The sequence below is a fragment of the Chlorocebus sabaeus genome, chromosome 22 (genome assembly GCF_047675955.1).
Source record: "Chlorocebus sabaeus isolate Y175 chromosome 22, mChlSab1.0.hap1, whole genome shotgun sequence".
NCBI classification, from domain to species: Eukaryota; Metazoa; Chordata; class Mammalia; order Primates; family Cercopithecidae; genus Chlorocebus; species Chlorocebus sabaeus.
Genome location: NC_132925.1, coordinates 41150379 through 41165767, shown reverse-complemented (window position 1 = coordinate 41165767; position 15389 = coordinate 41150379). Strand labels below are relative to the sequence as shown.

Here is a 15389-nt window from a genome sequence, read left to right as displayed (position 1 = left end):
GCCTTAACCTCCTGGGTGCAAGCTATTCTCTCTCCTCAACCTCCCTAGTAGCTGGGGCTACAGGCACATGCCACCACTCCTGGCTAGTTTTTAAATTTTTTGTATAAATAGGGCTTCACTATGTTGTGCAGGCTGGGCTCAAACTCCTGAGCTCAAGTGATCCTCCCACCTTGGCCTCCCAAAGTGTTAGGTTTACAGGTGTCAGCCACCGTGCCTGGCCTAGTTTGGGTAAAATTTTATTTTTCCATATAACTTCTGAAATTTCCATGGCAAATCACTCTTGATGATTTATGTAAACTTATAAAAAAATCAGATGATGTTTTTGAATGTACATCAATTATTGTTATTTGAGGAGTTTTTTTTCTTCTATTTTTAGCAATATTAAACTGAAAAAGAAACCACTTTGAGTATGGCACATCTTCCTTAAAATTCTAAATATTATATTTTTAAAACTTTAAAAATTCATAACTAAGCTGATTAAAATCAGGGAATCCTTTGTAGGACAGAAATGTCAAACATATTCTAGAGGATTAAGAAAAGCACTAGACCCAAAGTTTTCCATAGTAATACCTGCTGTTCCCCCTGGAGTCGAGAGCATGAATTATGGGCTTTGAGGGATAGGAATCTGTTGTTCCTAGCAGGGTGGGAGGTAAGATAGAAAATTCTTTGTCTAGGCCAGGTGTGGTGGCTCATGCCTGTAATCCCAGCACTTTGGGAGGCCAAGACCGGTGGATCACTTGAGGTCAGGAGTTCGAGACCAGCCTGGCCAACATGGTGAAACCCCATCTCTACCAAAAAGTACAAAAATGAGCTGGGCGTGGTAGTGCCCACCTGTAATCCCAGCTACTTGGGAGGCTGAGGCACGAGAATCACTTGAACCTGGGAGGTGGAGATTGCAGTGACCTGAGATCACACCACTGCACTCCAGCCTGGGCAACAGAGTGAGACTGTCTCAAAAAAAAAAAAAAAAAAAAAAAAAATTCTGCAGAAAGCCAAAACCCAAGAAAAGCAGCACTCTCAGTAAATAAAGCAGAGAAATATCTGTCCTGCAGATTGAGACAATAAGGATGCAAGCCTGCACAAACCTGACTCTGGGTATCTAACAAAATTCTGCTACTTCTATATTAAAAAAAAAAAAAAAAGCCAAAGATTAAATTTACAGTGATCCACAATTGGTATGTCTCCCAGGTAACTGGCAGAAGTATGTGTAAATTTTATTTGGAGGGGTTTACTCAGACCTTGAAGTTTTTTTTTTTTTTTTTTTTTTTTTTTGGAGACTGAGTCTTGCTCTATCACCCAGGCTGGAGTGCAGTGGTGTGATCCTGGTTCACTGTAACCTCCACCTCCTGGATTCAAGCCATTCTCCTGCCTTAGCCTCCCAAGTAGGTGGGACCACAGGTGCAACACAAGGCCTGGCTAAGTTTTGTATTTTTAGTAGAGACGGGGTTTCACTATGTTGGCCCGGCTGGTCTCGAACTCCTGACCTCAGATGATTCGCCTGCCTCGGCCTCCCAAAGTGCTGGGATTACAGGTGTGAGCCACCGTGTCCAGCCTCCTTGAAGAATTATCACAGACAAAATTCCAAGGAACACAAGCTTAGACACAATACAGATGGAAAATGCTTCTGGTATTTTAATATTATTTATTATGATGACTGTTAGCATAAATATCTTTCTTTAATATTTTTGAGAAATAGCCTCTTCTCCATTTTCAGAGTTTTTCTGAAAAAATTAGAAATGTTGAACATTTAAATTAAATTTAAAATAAATTATATATTTTAAAATATTCTCCAGGCTTTTGGTAGGATGACATAAAACATTCCTTTCAATTCCTTTCTAATTATTTTCTCATTTGATCATAGTTCACCTAATAATAAAAATAGAATAGCTTTGTAAGAGATTTTTCTAGCTTAGTCTTTTCCCAACAAAATGCTGAATTTAAATTGGGAGCTATATTAGAACATCTAAATATTTTCTCTGAATAGTATTTATTACGTGCCGGCACTATTCTAAGCACTTTACACATATTGACTTATTCAGTCCTCAAAATAACCAAATAAGTTGTTACAATTATTACCTCTATCATATAGATGAGGACATGGAAGCACAAAAGACTTACGCTGTAATCCCAGCACTTTGGGAGGTGGAGGTGGACGGGTCATTTGAGGTCAGGAATTCGAGATCAGTCTGACCAATATGGTGAAACCCTGTCTCTACTAAAAATACAAAAATTAGTCGGGTGTGGGCCTGTAGTCCCAGCTACTTGGGAAGCTGAGGCAAGAGAAACGCTTGAACCTGGGAGGCAGAGGTTGCAGTCAGCAGAGATCAATCAAGCCACTGCACTCCAGCCTGGGCGACGGAGTGGGACACTCCGTCTCAAAAAAAAAAAAAAAAAAAAAAAAAGGGTTAAGCAAGTTGCCCAAGATCTCACAGTTACTAAGTCTTCAAACCTAGACTGACTGCCCCCAGAGTTGCACTGTGAACCCTTAAGTTACACTGCATCTGAGAAAGTTCTTTCTTAACTACAATCCAGGGATCTCTTTTTTTTTTTTTTTTTTTTTTTTTTTTGAGACGGAGTCTTCCTCTGTGGCCCAGGTTGGAGTGCAGTGGTGTGATCTCGGCTCACTACAACCTCTGCCTCCTGGGTTCAAGCAATTCTCCCGCCTCAGCCTCCAGAGTAGCTGGTACTACAGGCACCCGCCATCATGCCCGGATAATTTTTGTATTTTTGTAGAGACGGGGTTTCACCATGTTGGCCAGGCTGGTCTAGAACTCCTGACCTCAGGTGATGCACTCGTCTCGGCCTCCCCAAGTGCTGGGATTACAGGCGTGAGCCACCATGCCCGGCCGGATCTCTTTTATTTCTTTAATAGTACTCTATTCATTTCTGCCCAAGCATACCGCACACTTCATTGACTGACTTGTTTAATGTCTGCCTTGTTCTCTAGACTCTTTCTCTTCGAGAGCAGGAACCATTTTATGCCATTTCACTGCCGTTTACCCAGTGGCTAGCTTACAGTAGATACTCAATAAATAGTTGTTGATTGCATAAAAGGTAAAGGAAAAATGTCTCATTCACGGAGTAATGTCGCCATCTCGTGGAACTTTAGAATATTGTCATTTAAATCACTTAAAATAGGTTTTCAAGGAAAGAATTGATGGTTCGAATGTTATTTTCCAGATTGTATTCGAGTTTTTTTTTTTTTTTTTTTTTTTTTTTTTTTAATTGGACTGGACCTTTTGAGATTTTTAGTGCTCTAGAATTGCACAGCCTCTTCAGGTCAGGCTTGGGACCTACTAGGTTTTCTTGGTGAAATGAATTGTGCAACTAGGTAATGAATATTCACTGTTTTACGTTCAGAACTCGTTCGCTTCTACCTTTACAAAAGGGACAATACAGATGCATTACTAAGCTCTTGGCTCATAACGATCCCTCGGGTATATTCAGAGCCCTTTCCTCGCGGCGTTCATACAGTGTCTCAGGGGTCTGTCAGCCAGCAATTCCCAGTTCCTCGTTACATATTCCTCATAATGCATGCTGGCTAAAATGGAAATTGTGTTCAGAAATAGCCCTACCCTACCATCATACACTAGGTGAAAGGGGGAAATTATGCTCCATTAGAAACCCTAGGCTATCTTGCATTAATGCTTCTCAATCTGAAATAATTCTTTACAAAATACCAATACGTTAAGAAGAGCTACTTCCCTGATCTACCTATTATGGGCAGCCCATTTTATGAAGTTAGCATGGCCTTCCTATTCAAACTGGAAATGGACAAAAAGAGAAGGAAGGTTTTTAGGTCAGTATGGTTATAACTGTAGATTCTGTATTCTTCCTATTTAATCTACCTCTCACCAGCCACGGAGGCTGGAAGCCGGAAGTCTTAGACACCAGCGAGAAGCCGCTCCTTCCCCACGATTCTATGGCTTTCGGGTTAGTTACGCCACGGAGAACTCTATGGTTCCGGGGCGGGCCGGGAGGCTTGAGTTTGAAGACCGGCGGGAAGATGACTGCACCTCTTGCCTGGCCAGGGTTCTCCCGAGAGGGAGGACGCTGGAACTGTGGCTTGCCCTGATCGGCCGAGAAGGATTTGCCATGAATCTTCTGCGTCGGAGTGGGAAACGGCGGCGTTCAGAATCAGGCTCAGATTCGTTCTCGGGAAGTGGCGGTGACCGCAGTGCCAGCTCCCAGCTCCTCTCCGGGTCCGTGCTGAGTCCGCCGCCGGGCCTGGGTCGCTGCCTGAAGGACCGCAGCCGTCAGTCGGCCGCAGCTGCAGGTGCTCCAGGAACCCGGGAGGCCGCGGGCAACGGAGGCAGCTCCGCCGGGCCATGGGTCGGGAGGTGTCCTCACCCCACGGGACTTGCTTCACTGCATATCCCACTGGGCTTCTACTTCCCTTCTCTGTGACTCGGGCCTGGTGTGGCAGGTCACTTTCTGTTCAGACATACGCGTGTTTTCAGTGATCGCCTGGTATTAATATTCACGTGGCTTCTGGGTCTTTCGACCTTTACAGAAACAACTTCCTAGTTAGCCAAATCCCATCACCTGTTCGGGGCCTCCTTCCTCACAGTACCCAGTACTCCTTACAGACCCTTAAGACAGGATTGTTGGGCCTAGAGTATGGCACAGGCTGTTGGGCGTCCAGAGGAAGGCTAGAAGGGATTCGTAATGAGATTAGTTGGGTGTCTCGTGGATGTTGACCCAGTTTTTAAAAATCGTTAGTTGTGCAGTCGTCATGGAACTAAAATTTACTATAAATAGAAACTCACCTAACTTAGCTTTGTAGTGCTTCCATATTGCCCTCTTCCCCCAACTCCACCCGTAATTCCAACACCCTTTATCTACTGTGTATTACACGCTTTTTTTGTTTGTTTGAGGCTTTTAAGGAATTGTTTTTATTATATGCAGTAAACAACAATTTATTACTTTTCTATACATGGTCAATTTCTCATAAGATTCTTGAAGTCAGGATGTGCTTTAAAGAGCTTCATTTCAACATGTAGGAATTCCAACACACGGTGAAGGGCTAATTGTAAAACTCATATATTAGAAGTAAATTAAATTTTTAATTTTTCCTTTTTCCTGAAAGGAGAATGCAAGCCTACAGTTCCTGACTACCAAATAGACAAGCTACTATTGGCAAACTGGGGACTTCCTAAAGCAGTTCTGGAAAAATACCACAGTTTTGGTGTAAAAAAGATGTTCGAATGGCAGGCAGAGTGCCTTTTGCTAGGACAAGTCCTGGAAGGAAAGAATTTAGTTTATTCAGGTATCGAAATTTATGTAAATTAATTACTATTTTTAAGATATGAATGTAAACAATACTCTATTGAGGTAGTTGTGATTCTTTTAAAAGGTGAATGAGGCAGTGCTTTATAACTAGAGAAAATCTTAAAATCTGTGCGAAAAGTGGAATTTTATTTATTTATATTTAAGTTACAAAAGTTTTATTGTTTGGGGACGGGGGAAGTAAGAAAAATGACAGTTTAAAAGAGTGGGCAATTCAGTCTGCCATCATTCTCAACAAACATAATATCCCAGTGAGTGTACAATGGGAGATGTAAATCTGCCCTTCCCCCATTTGATCCTGGTTGCTTTTCAGGGTATGAGTATTATCATTATATGTTTGTTAATTGAGGTTTTCTTTTTTTTGTTTGTTTTGTTTTTTTTGTTTTTTGATGGAGTCTCGCTCCAGGCTGGAGTGCAGTGGCGCTATCTGGGCTCACTGCAACTTCCACCTCCCAGGTTCAAGCGATTCTTCTGCGTCAGCCTCCCAAGTAGCTGGGATTACAGGCATGTGCCACCAGGCCTGGCTACTTTTTTGTATTTTTAGTAGAGATGGGATTTCACCATGTTGGCCAGGCTAGTCTTGAACTTCTGACCTCAAGTGATCTGCCCACCTTAGCCTCCCAAATGCTGGGATTATAGGTGTGAGTCACTGTGCCCAGCTATAAATTGACCTGTTTGTACAGGGTTGTATATACAAATAATATGTAATATACTTTATATACAATTTTTATGGGTTTTCTTTTTTTTTTTTTTTGAGATGGAGTCTTGCTCTGTTGCCCAGACTGGAGTGCAATAGCGTGATCTCAGCTCACTGCAACCTCTGCCTCCCAGGTTCAAGTGATTCTCCTGCCTCAGCCTCCTGAGTAGCTGGGATTACAGATGCCTGCCACCATGCCCAGCTAATTTTTGTATTTTTAGTTGAGATGGGGTTTCACTATCTTGGTCAGGCTGGTCTCGAACCCCTGACCTCAGGTGATCCAAAGTCAGCTTCCCAAAGTCCTGGGATTACAGGCATGAGCCACCACGCCTGGCCCTATATGGGTTTTCAAGGGCAACTATGACATACACAATTTTTAACCCATGCTTTCTACACTGACTTTAAATCTAATCATTTGGTAAGATGCAATTCCTTTGTGTCAGTTTTCTCCGAAATTTCGAGTCACACAGATTTTTTCATTATGGCTGTAAGGAAGAATTAAATAATTATCAGCAGATATAAGTTCAGGCAGTTGGGCCGGGCGCGGTGGCTCAAGCCTGTAATCCCAGCACTTTGGGAGGCCGAGGTGGGTGGATCACAAGATCAGGAGATCGAGACCATCCTGGCTAACCCCGTCTCTACTAAAAATACAAAAAACTAGCCGGGCGTGGTGGCGGGCACCTGTAGTCCCAGCTACTTGGAGGCTGAGGCGGGAGAATGGCGTGAACCCGGGAGGTGGAGCTTGCAGTGAGCCGAGATCGGGCCACTGCACTCCAGCCTGGGCCACACAGCGAGACTCCGTCTCAAAAAAAAAAAAAAAAAAAAAAAGTTCAGGCAGTGGAATTAGACTGGTTGGATTTGAAAGCTATCACTTACTGGCTATATAGCCTCACAGATTACTTAGGAAGAGTGAGAGAATATATATGTGTTTGTGAGTATGTGTGCATTGGTAGTACTTAGGGTTGATTAAATTATTTAATATATAAGAACTCAGAGCAGTTTTGGCACATAGAAAGTACTTGTATTGTGAAAGGGCATTACAAAAAAATACAAAATAAAATACTTGTAAATGCTAAGAGGTCGCAGTCAGTGGCAGTGGCATAATGGCTTGACCATTTCAATTGCTTGAAACTGAAACTTGGGTATCATTCAGAACTCTGGTCACCAGCTTATGCAATTAATCACCAAGTCCTGGTGTCTGTTACCTCATATATCTCTTGCTTCTGACTCCTCCTTTCTGTTTTTAGGTCCATTACCTAGTACAGCTCATTATCATCTTTCTTCTAGATTATGCTGTAGCTTTGAAACTAGTTCATTCTTTTCCTCTGATCTTGCCCTGCTCCTGCAGCCAAAGAAGTCTTTTTTTTTTTTTTTTTTTTGATGGAGTTTCGCTCTTGTTGCCCAGGCTGGAGTGCAATGGCACAATATCAGCTCACTGCAACCTCTGCCTCCCGGGTTTAAACGATTCTCCTGCCTCAGCCTCCCGAGCAGCTGGAATTGCAGGCGCCCGTCACCACACCCAGCCCCAAAGTGGTCTTTTTAAAAAAATTTTTTGTTTAAATTTTTTGTAGAGATGGGGGTGGCACTGTGTTGCCCAGACTGGTCTTGAACTCCTGGGCTCAAGTGATCCTCCCTGTTTTGAGATTACAGGCATGATTCACTGTGCCCAGTCCAAAGAGATCTTTATAAAGTGCAAATATGATCTTGTCACTCCTTTTCATAAAACTCATCAGTCACACTGCATTGCTTTTAGGACAAGGTTTAAACTCCTTAAATAGTGGGATTATAAACTCTTCTTGTGGCACTTTCATATCTCTTCTTTTATACCCCTGGGGTACTTTATACTCCATGCTTAGTAAATTACCTACTATGTCATCTGAACATGCCAGGATTTCTTGTAGGCCCTTTGTACTATATGCTGTTTCTTAGGCATGGCCTTCCTTTCCTCTCCCTTCCTTTTTTTTTTTTGGAACGCAGTCTCGCTGTGTCACCCATGCTGGAGTGCAATGGTGTGACTGCAGCCTCTGCTTCCTGGATTTAAGTGATTCTCAGTCCTCAGCCTCCTGAGATGCTGGGATTACAGACGCATACCACCTTGCCCATCTCGGCCTCCCAAAGTGTTGGGATTGCAGGTGTCAGCCACCACCCCAGCTATCCCTGTCTTTCTTCCTTACCTTCTCATAAATTCTGTTTTCTTTCCATAAGATTCCTTGCAACTCCTTTCCTTCCACTTTTCTTTTCTTTTTGAGACGAAATCTCTCACTGTCACCCAGGCTGGAGTGCAGTGGGGTGATCTTGGCTCACTGCAACCTCTGCCTCCCAGGATGAAGCGATTCTTGTGCCTCAACCTCTGGAGTAACTGGGATAACAGGTGTCTGCCACCACGCCTGGCTATTATTATTTTTTATTTTTATAGTAATAGAGACGGGGTTTTACCATGTTGTCTAGGATGGTTTCAAACTCGTGACCTCAAGTGATCCCCCAGCCTCGGCCTCCTAAAGTGCTAGGTTTACAGGCGTGAGCCACCACGCCCAGCCCTTTTTCTCAACTTTGATCATAGCTCCTATCATAATAAAGTTGTTCATCTACTTCCTCAAAGCAAGCCTTTTACCCATTTGGTACTTAAAGGAAAGGATCTTTAGGTATAAACTAGGTACTCAATATATTCATCATATATTGCTGATATAAAGATTTGTTTACACTGTTTTTAGTTGAGGCTATTAAGACATCTGGTTTAAAGTAAAGGGCATTTCAGTGTGTAAAGATTTTAAGTGCTATTGGGCCCTTAGTGATCCGTTAGCCTTAGGCTCTGTAGTACTACACATGGCTTAAAACATTTATTAATGAATTGTACCAAATATTACTTTTTTCTTATAATATTGTGGAATAATCATGTTTTAGCTCCTACAAGTGCTGGGAAGACTCTTGTGGCAGAATTACTTATTTTGAAGCGGGTTTTGGAAATGCGGAAGAAAGCTTTGTTTATTCTTCCCTTTGTTTCTGTGGCTAAAGAGAAGAAATACTACCTCCAGGTAATGTTTTTTACTAAGTTAGAAATAGTGAAAGGCTCATTATTGGCAGCCTTGGTTTCATTCATTTGAAATAGAATTATGAAAGTAAGTGGAAAACAAAGTTTCTTTATTGCATCCCATGTAGCTTTAAGAGGTGACTGCTGAAAGCATTAAAAATTTGCAGCAGGGGGCTAGGTGTGGTGGTTCACGCCTGTAATCCCAGCACTTTGGGAGACTGAGGTGAGCAGGTCACCTGAGGTCAGGAGATCGAGACCAGCCTGGCCAACATGGTGAAACCCCCTCTCTACTAAAAATACAAAAATTAGCTGGGCGTGGTGGCGCACACCTGTAATCCCGGCTACTCGGGAGGCTGAGGTGAGAGAATTGCTTGAACCTGGGAGGCAGAAGTTACAGTAAGCCGAGATCACGCTATTGCACTCCAGCCTGGGCAATAGAGTGAGACTCTGTCTCAAAAAAAAAAAAATGAAAAAAATTAAAAAAAATTACAGAAGGAAATTAAAAAAAAATTGTTATTAAGGAGAAGGGGCCATCAAATCAAAAGAATAATTGGTGAAAATTGTGTAAAAATTTGTAAACCTTTTCTTAGGAAATAAACAAAATACTTAAACTAGCATATAAACATGCACATTAAGAATCAGCATTTAATTGAACAATCGGGCTAGACTGAAGCATAGAAAGGAAAGAGAGTTTAAGGAAGCATATCCTGCTCTAATTGAGGTCTATTTAGGAATATTTAGGGGATGAAGGTCAAGATCCATTGGTGCTTATGTAAAGCTCCAGTTATGTGATCTGTTCCTCTGTTCTGCAAAAATGACTAATAGTTTACATCAATATGATGCTCACAGTTTTTAGGGCATTTCCACAAATACAGTGTTTTATTAAATGGAATAAATTTACTGTTGTGATTTCTGCAGTGAAAAATATGTGCTTTTGGAATGGAAAGATCGTTATACTGATTGTTAAAGAAATGTGGGTTCTAGTCCCAGTTTTGCGACTAACTATGTCTTCAGGCCAGGCATATAACCTGTTGGGCCTCAGTTTTTTTATTTGTAAAATTAGGATGTTAACCCTTAGCACTGTTGGTTAACTTAGTAAACACTCAGGAAAATTTTATTGAATGAATAGCTCTAAATTTCTATGGTTCTATAAATCTTTTTAACAGTTATTTCAGAGGCACAATAGCCAACAAAGCTGGTCCTACATGGTAACATCACTCAACTTAGACCCAAAGTAACAAAATGATGAAAGGATCCTTTTTATTGAAAGGTATGTTAGTTAAAAGTTAAACTAAAAAAAAAAAAAAAAAAAATTATTATAAAACTCCCACTGAATTTGACTTTTAAAAGCTTTTCTTCCAATTACATTAAAAAATTGGTCATTAGGATAATGAGACTATTTTCCTCATAAAGTATAAATTTGTTTCTTAAGGTGTTATAACTAGTTTCTTGCTATTTATTAGATTAAAAATGTTAGTGCTTAAGATAGTTTTTCTCCAATTTTGATCCCTATAAATAGCTCTTAGAACTTTTTAGATATTATGCTGTCATTAAAATTGCATAATTTTATTTGACTCTTAACAGAAATCTAAGTTTTGCCAGTTCTAAACTTTATATTTTTAGTATATGATCTAAAAAGAACCAGTGTGTCCTGGCCAGAAACAACTGATGACAGTAATCTGGTAGATGTCTTTAGATAGTTATGTGTATGTTCTGGGATAGAACCAGTTTATAACTCTTGAATTTCCAAGTTTTTTCACCTGTATTGTTCCTTTCTACTCAATTCAGAGTCTGTTTCAGGAAGCAGGAATAAAAGTAGACGGTTATATGGGCAGCACCTCTCCATCAAGGCATTTCTCTTCATTGGATATTGCAGTCTGCACAATTGAGAGAGCCAATGGTCTGATCAATCGCCTCATAGAGGAAAATAAGATGGATCTGTTAGGTAAGAAAGTTAGAAAATAAGTAAATACTTTCTGTTGCTATTTTTGATGGAATGAAGTGGAGCTGTTGTGATTTCTGTAGGTCCCATTTATTTTTCTATTGTCTATTGTCTACTTCTGGAGGCGAGAATTGGCATCTGTAATGTTAGGAATGCTGTGTTTATAAGTTTTGTGTCCTGCTGCAGTTATTGATGCCATTATGTTGCATTTTTGTACTTTACAGAATGTAGAGGATATCCTTAAGCCCTTAATAACTTCTCCTTGCTTCTTTCTTATCTAAACTTTACCAGGAATAGAAGGAAGCCTGCTGGGCCAGATCTGCCATTTTGCAGTTAGTGTATATGTGTTTTTGTTACTATTTTCTGCTGCTATGATGTCTATTTTGGGCTTGGACCTAGAGTCTACCATTTAGCATGGAAGTGGTAGGAAGCTAAAGAAACTGACACTCTATTTGCGTTTGGGATTCTGGGAAGATTTTCTATCTTAATGCATTTTTTTTTGCCATTACGGAAAGGCCATTATGTAGAGATAGCAACAGGCATAGAAGGATTTCAGCAGCAGAAGTAGCAAGAATATCAGCTACTTATTGAGAATGTGGTACACTTAAAAATACCATGGTAAAGTTATGGTAGGGTAGGGGTGGAGGGTGGGAATCAGACATGGGCTGTGCTGCATAAAGCTTGGAGAGAGAAATTGCAATTGATTTGTATCAGAATTGTCTTATTACTTGTGACCCCATTGGACTTTAAATATTTGAGAGTTGCAATAGACTCCTAGTAAGTGCTATTTCTGATGTACCCAGCACAGTGCCTGGCACATGGTAGGCAGAATACTTTTTTTTTTTTGAATGAATGAATAAGCGCTAAAATAACTCATTAGACAGTACAATTTTGGAGATAGCTTATTGATAGGAAAAAGAACATCATGTGTCATTAGGAAGTTCCCTATTGTCTCCTCAAATTCCTTTTCACTGGAAAGTTGTTTTTTGGTGGGGAGAATTTGGGATGGGGAGAATACCAGTGCATGTGGAAACTATGTTGTTATGAAAATGTTTAACTAAAGAAAGTATTGGTTGATACTGAATTTTCAGTAGTTCTTAAGAATTTTTCCAAGTATATACATTGGTTAAATTCTCCAAGTAGTGAAGGACATTGTGATCATATTTATGTTTTGCAGTATGGTGACTCACTAGCCTACCATATTAAAAATCTCTTAAAATTGTCTTTTTCTTCTGGACCCTCTTATGTTTTTTTCTAAGCTACTTTCCAACATGAGTATACATGTTTTCCCATTGAAAAGCCAATACACTGAAAACTGACATAGATGTCTTTGATATTTCATTGTATGTTTATTTCAGTGAAGTTGCCAATTTAGAAGAGTGATGAGAGGCAGTTTTCCCTGGGTTTGTTTAGCCCAGAGTAAGCTAATAATAGATTTTTAGGTCCAGTATACCTTGTAGTACAGCTGCCTGTAATACCTGAAACATCTTGGAAAAGAATTGCCCATTATAAGGAATATGATTTTTGATTTATGGTTTGAAATTTGCATCACTTGCAATGTGTTATATCTTATATCAATGTGTGATATAAGATATTGAGTCTTTTAAATTTCTTCTTGTCACAGTCATAAAAAGAATGAAATCATGTCCTTTGTAGCAAAGCCACATGGATGCAGCTGGAGCCATTATCCTAAGCCAATTAATGCAGGAACAGAAAACCAAGTACCACATGTTCTCACTCATAAGTGGGAATTAAACTTTGAGTACTCATGGATGTAAAGATGGCAACAACAGAAACTGAGGACTACTAGAAGAGAACAAGGGTTGAAAAACTATTTAATAATAGGGTACTATTGCTAAGTACCTGGGTGATGGGATCATTTGTACTCCAAACCTCAGCATTACGCAATATACCCAGGTAACAAACCTGCACATGTACCTCCTGAATCTAAAATAAAAGTTGATATAAAGGAAATAAAATAGAGTGAAATAAAAGTTGGAAAAAAATTCTTCGTGGATTGAGATTCTGTAAAAACCTAGTATCTGGAAAATCTTTTTAGGAATGGTGGTTGTGGATGAATTACATATGCTGGGAGACTCGCACCGAGGGTATCTGCTGGAACTTTTGCTGACCAAGATTTGCTATATTACTCGGAAATCAGCATCTTGGTGAGTACGTGAAATAACTGAGTTCCTGAGATTTCAAACAGTGTTGAGAAAGTGTCTGAAAAAGTGCATAAGTATGAGTTAAATAAATTAAGGGAGTGTAATATTTTTCTTATCGAGAAAACTCATGTATAGTAGTTTGTTTTTGTTCCAGAAGAAGTCAGTCCAGGCATAGTGGCTGACACCTGTAATCCCAGCACTTTGGAAGGCTGAGATGGGAGGATCACTTGAGCCTGAGTTCCAGACCAGCCTGGGCAACACAGTGAGACCCCATTTCTATAAATGATGAAAAATCAGCTGGGCATGGTGGCACAAGCCTGTAATCCCAGCTTCTCAGGAGACTGAGGCAGGAGGATTACTTGAGCCCAAGAGTTCCAGGCTGCAATGAGTTATGATTGTGCCACTTTACTCCAGCCTGGGCTACAGAACAAGGCCATGTCTCTAACAACAACCTGAAAAGTATTTCAGGTTGAAACTGATTTCAGATTACTTTGTAAACATTCTTAATTTTCTGACTGCTCACCCTTCCAATGTATACATTTTTATTATAGATTTTAAAAAATCTAGTTTCTGTATTTTATTATAGATTTTAAAAAATCTATTTCTGTATTCTGTACTATATATATAAGTAGTCAGGCTAATTTTGAAAAATAATATTTTTTTAGCCCTCACTTCTCAGAGGCTACTTCAACCTTTCAACTCTTGTAGCTTTTTAAAAATATTTACAGCAGCATCTCTACTTGTGGCTACTTAATTTTTTAAATTTCAGACTTTATATATTGACTTTTACTATGAAAGATGAAGATCTAGCTTTCTTTTAAATTATTTACTAACCACTACCCAATCTTCTCCCTTCTCTGCAGTCTCTCCTTCCTCTCGTTATCTTCCTATTCTTCAAATATAGTTATGTTACGATTTTGCTTAGATCATTATTCAGTGTTATGCTATTATGACTATATAAATAACATTGGTAACTGGGCTATAGTGTAATATGATTACTTTTGCTTTTCTAAACAACTTTTTGTTTTCTCTGAAATTAATAACTGTCTTTTTTGTTTGATGGCTTGGTTTTCCAGATACTTACTGCTAATTTATCCCTAGCCTCCTCCCCAGCTGTGTATTCTACCACATTTGCTATTCTGCCAGTCATCTTCTTGAAGATTTTCCTAAAGCCCTTCAAGTTGTTCCAGTCTAGATAGGTGGTTAATCTATATATATGCTACATAGCAACCATCTTGGGATTCCCTTCCCCCAGCCAATTTTTTGACCATGTATCTGTCTTGATTTACCTTCTTGTTTTGGTGGGAATATCTTCCAGGAACTTCTACTTTATTTCAGTGAACACACATAGGTATAAATTTTTTGAGAACTTGCATGTCTGAAAATGCTTCGTAATTCTTTCTTTTTTTTTTTTTTTGAGATGGGGTTTTGCTCTTTTGCCCAGGCTGGAGTGAAGTAGTGCGATCTCGGCTTACTGCAACTTTCACCTCCCAGGTTCAAGCGATTCTCCTGCCTCAGCCTCCCGAGTACCTGGGATTATAGGCGCCTGCCACCACACCCAGCTAATTTTTGTATTTTTAGTAGAGACAGTGTTTCACCATGTTGGCCAGGCTGGTCTCGATTGCTTGACCTCAGGTGACCTACCCACCTCGGCCTCCCAAAGTGCTAGGTTGATAGGCATGAGTCACCATACCCAGTCTCCATAATTATAGACTGTCCAGGTATAAAAGTTAAGATTGGAAATACTTTTCCTTCAGAGTTGTCAAGGCATTACTTCATTTTCTCATTGCTATTGAGAAATTCAGTGCTATGCTGGGTTTTCATCCTTTGTATACAATTTTTTAAATTCCGTCTGGGAATTTTTAGGCGCTCCTCTTTTTCCACAGTGCTGTGAAATTTCATACTGATGTGTGTTGGTGTTGGTCTATTTTTAGTCATTGTGCTGGGTATTCAATAGGTTCTTTTCAGTTAAGGGAGAATTGAACACATCTCTCTTGTGATAGAACAAGCAGATAACCATCTCTATCCCAAATCACTAGGGATATAGAAAATATGATTAATATAATCAGCAAATTTGACCTAATGGATATATATTGAACAATTACCTCAAAACAGCAGAATACATGTTCATTTGAGTTACACATGGAACATTTATTAAAAAGTTTCCATATGCTGGACCATAAAGCAAGTCTTAACATATTTTAATGAATTCATATCATTTATTTTCTAACAGCAGTGAAATTAGCTATAAGAAAGCATAACAAGAAA

At 39.8% G+C, this 15389-nt stretch overlaps 1 protein-coding gene across 14 annotated transcripts in view; it reads left to right on the top strand.

Annotated features, from left to right (window-relative positions):
- The first annotated feature begins 3979 nt into the window (after positions 1–3979).
- Positions 3980–15389, top strand: part of POLQ (DNA polymerase theta) — a 137399-nt gene continuing 125989 nt past the window's right edge. For 8 of the 14 annotated variants that reach the window (XR_012090537.1, XR_012090538.1, XM_038003384.2 and 5 more), the window contains exons 1-5: positions 3993–4276; positions 5090–5269; positions 8888–9018; positions 10803–10959; positions 13016–13124. Coding sequence is in view for 12 of the 14 variants with exons in the window: in XM_038003384.2 (XP_037859312.2) it covers positions 4096–4276; positions 5090–5269; positions 8888–9018; positions 10803–10959; positions 13016–13124 (758 nt within the window). In the remaining 2 variants the exon portion in view is untranslated. Of the gene's footprint in view, positions 4277–5089; positions 5270–8887; positions 9019–10180; positions 10285–10802; positions 10960–12744; positions 12874–13015; positions 13125–15389 lie in introns of those variants that run through there. The other 6 variants (XM_038003385.2, XM_038003383.2, XM_073009756.1 and 3 more) reach the window with 6 other exon arrangements.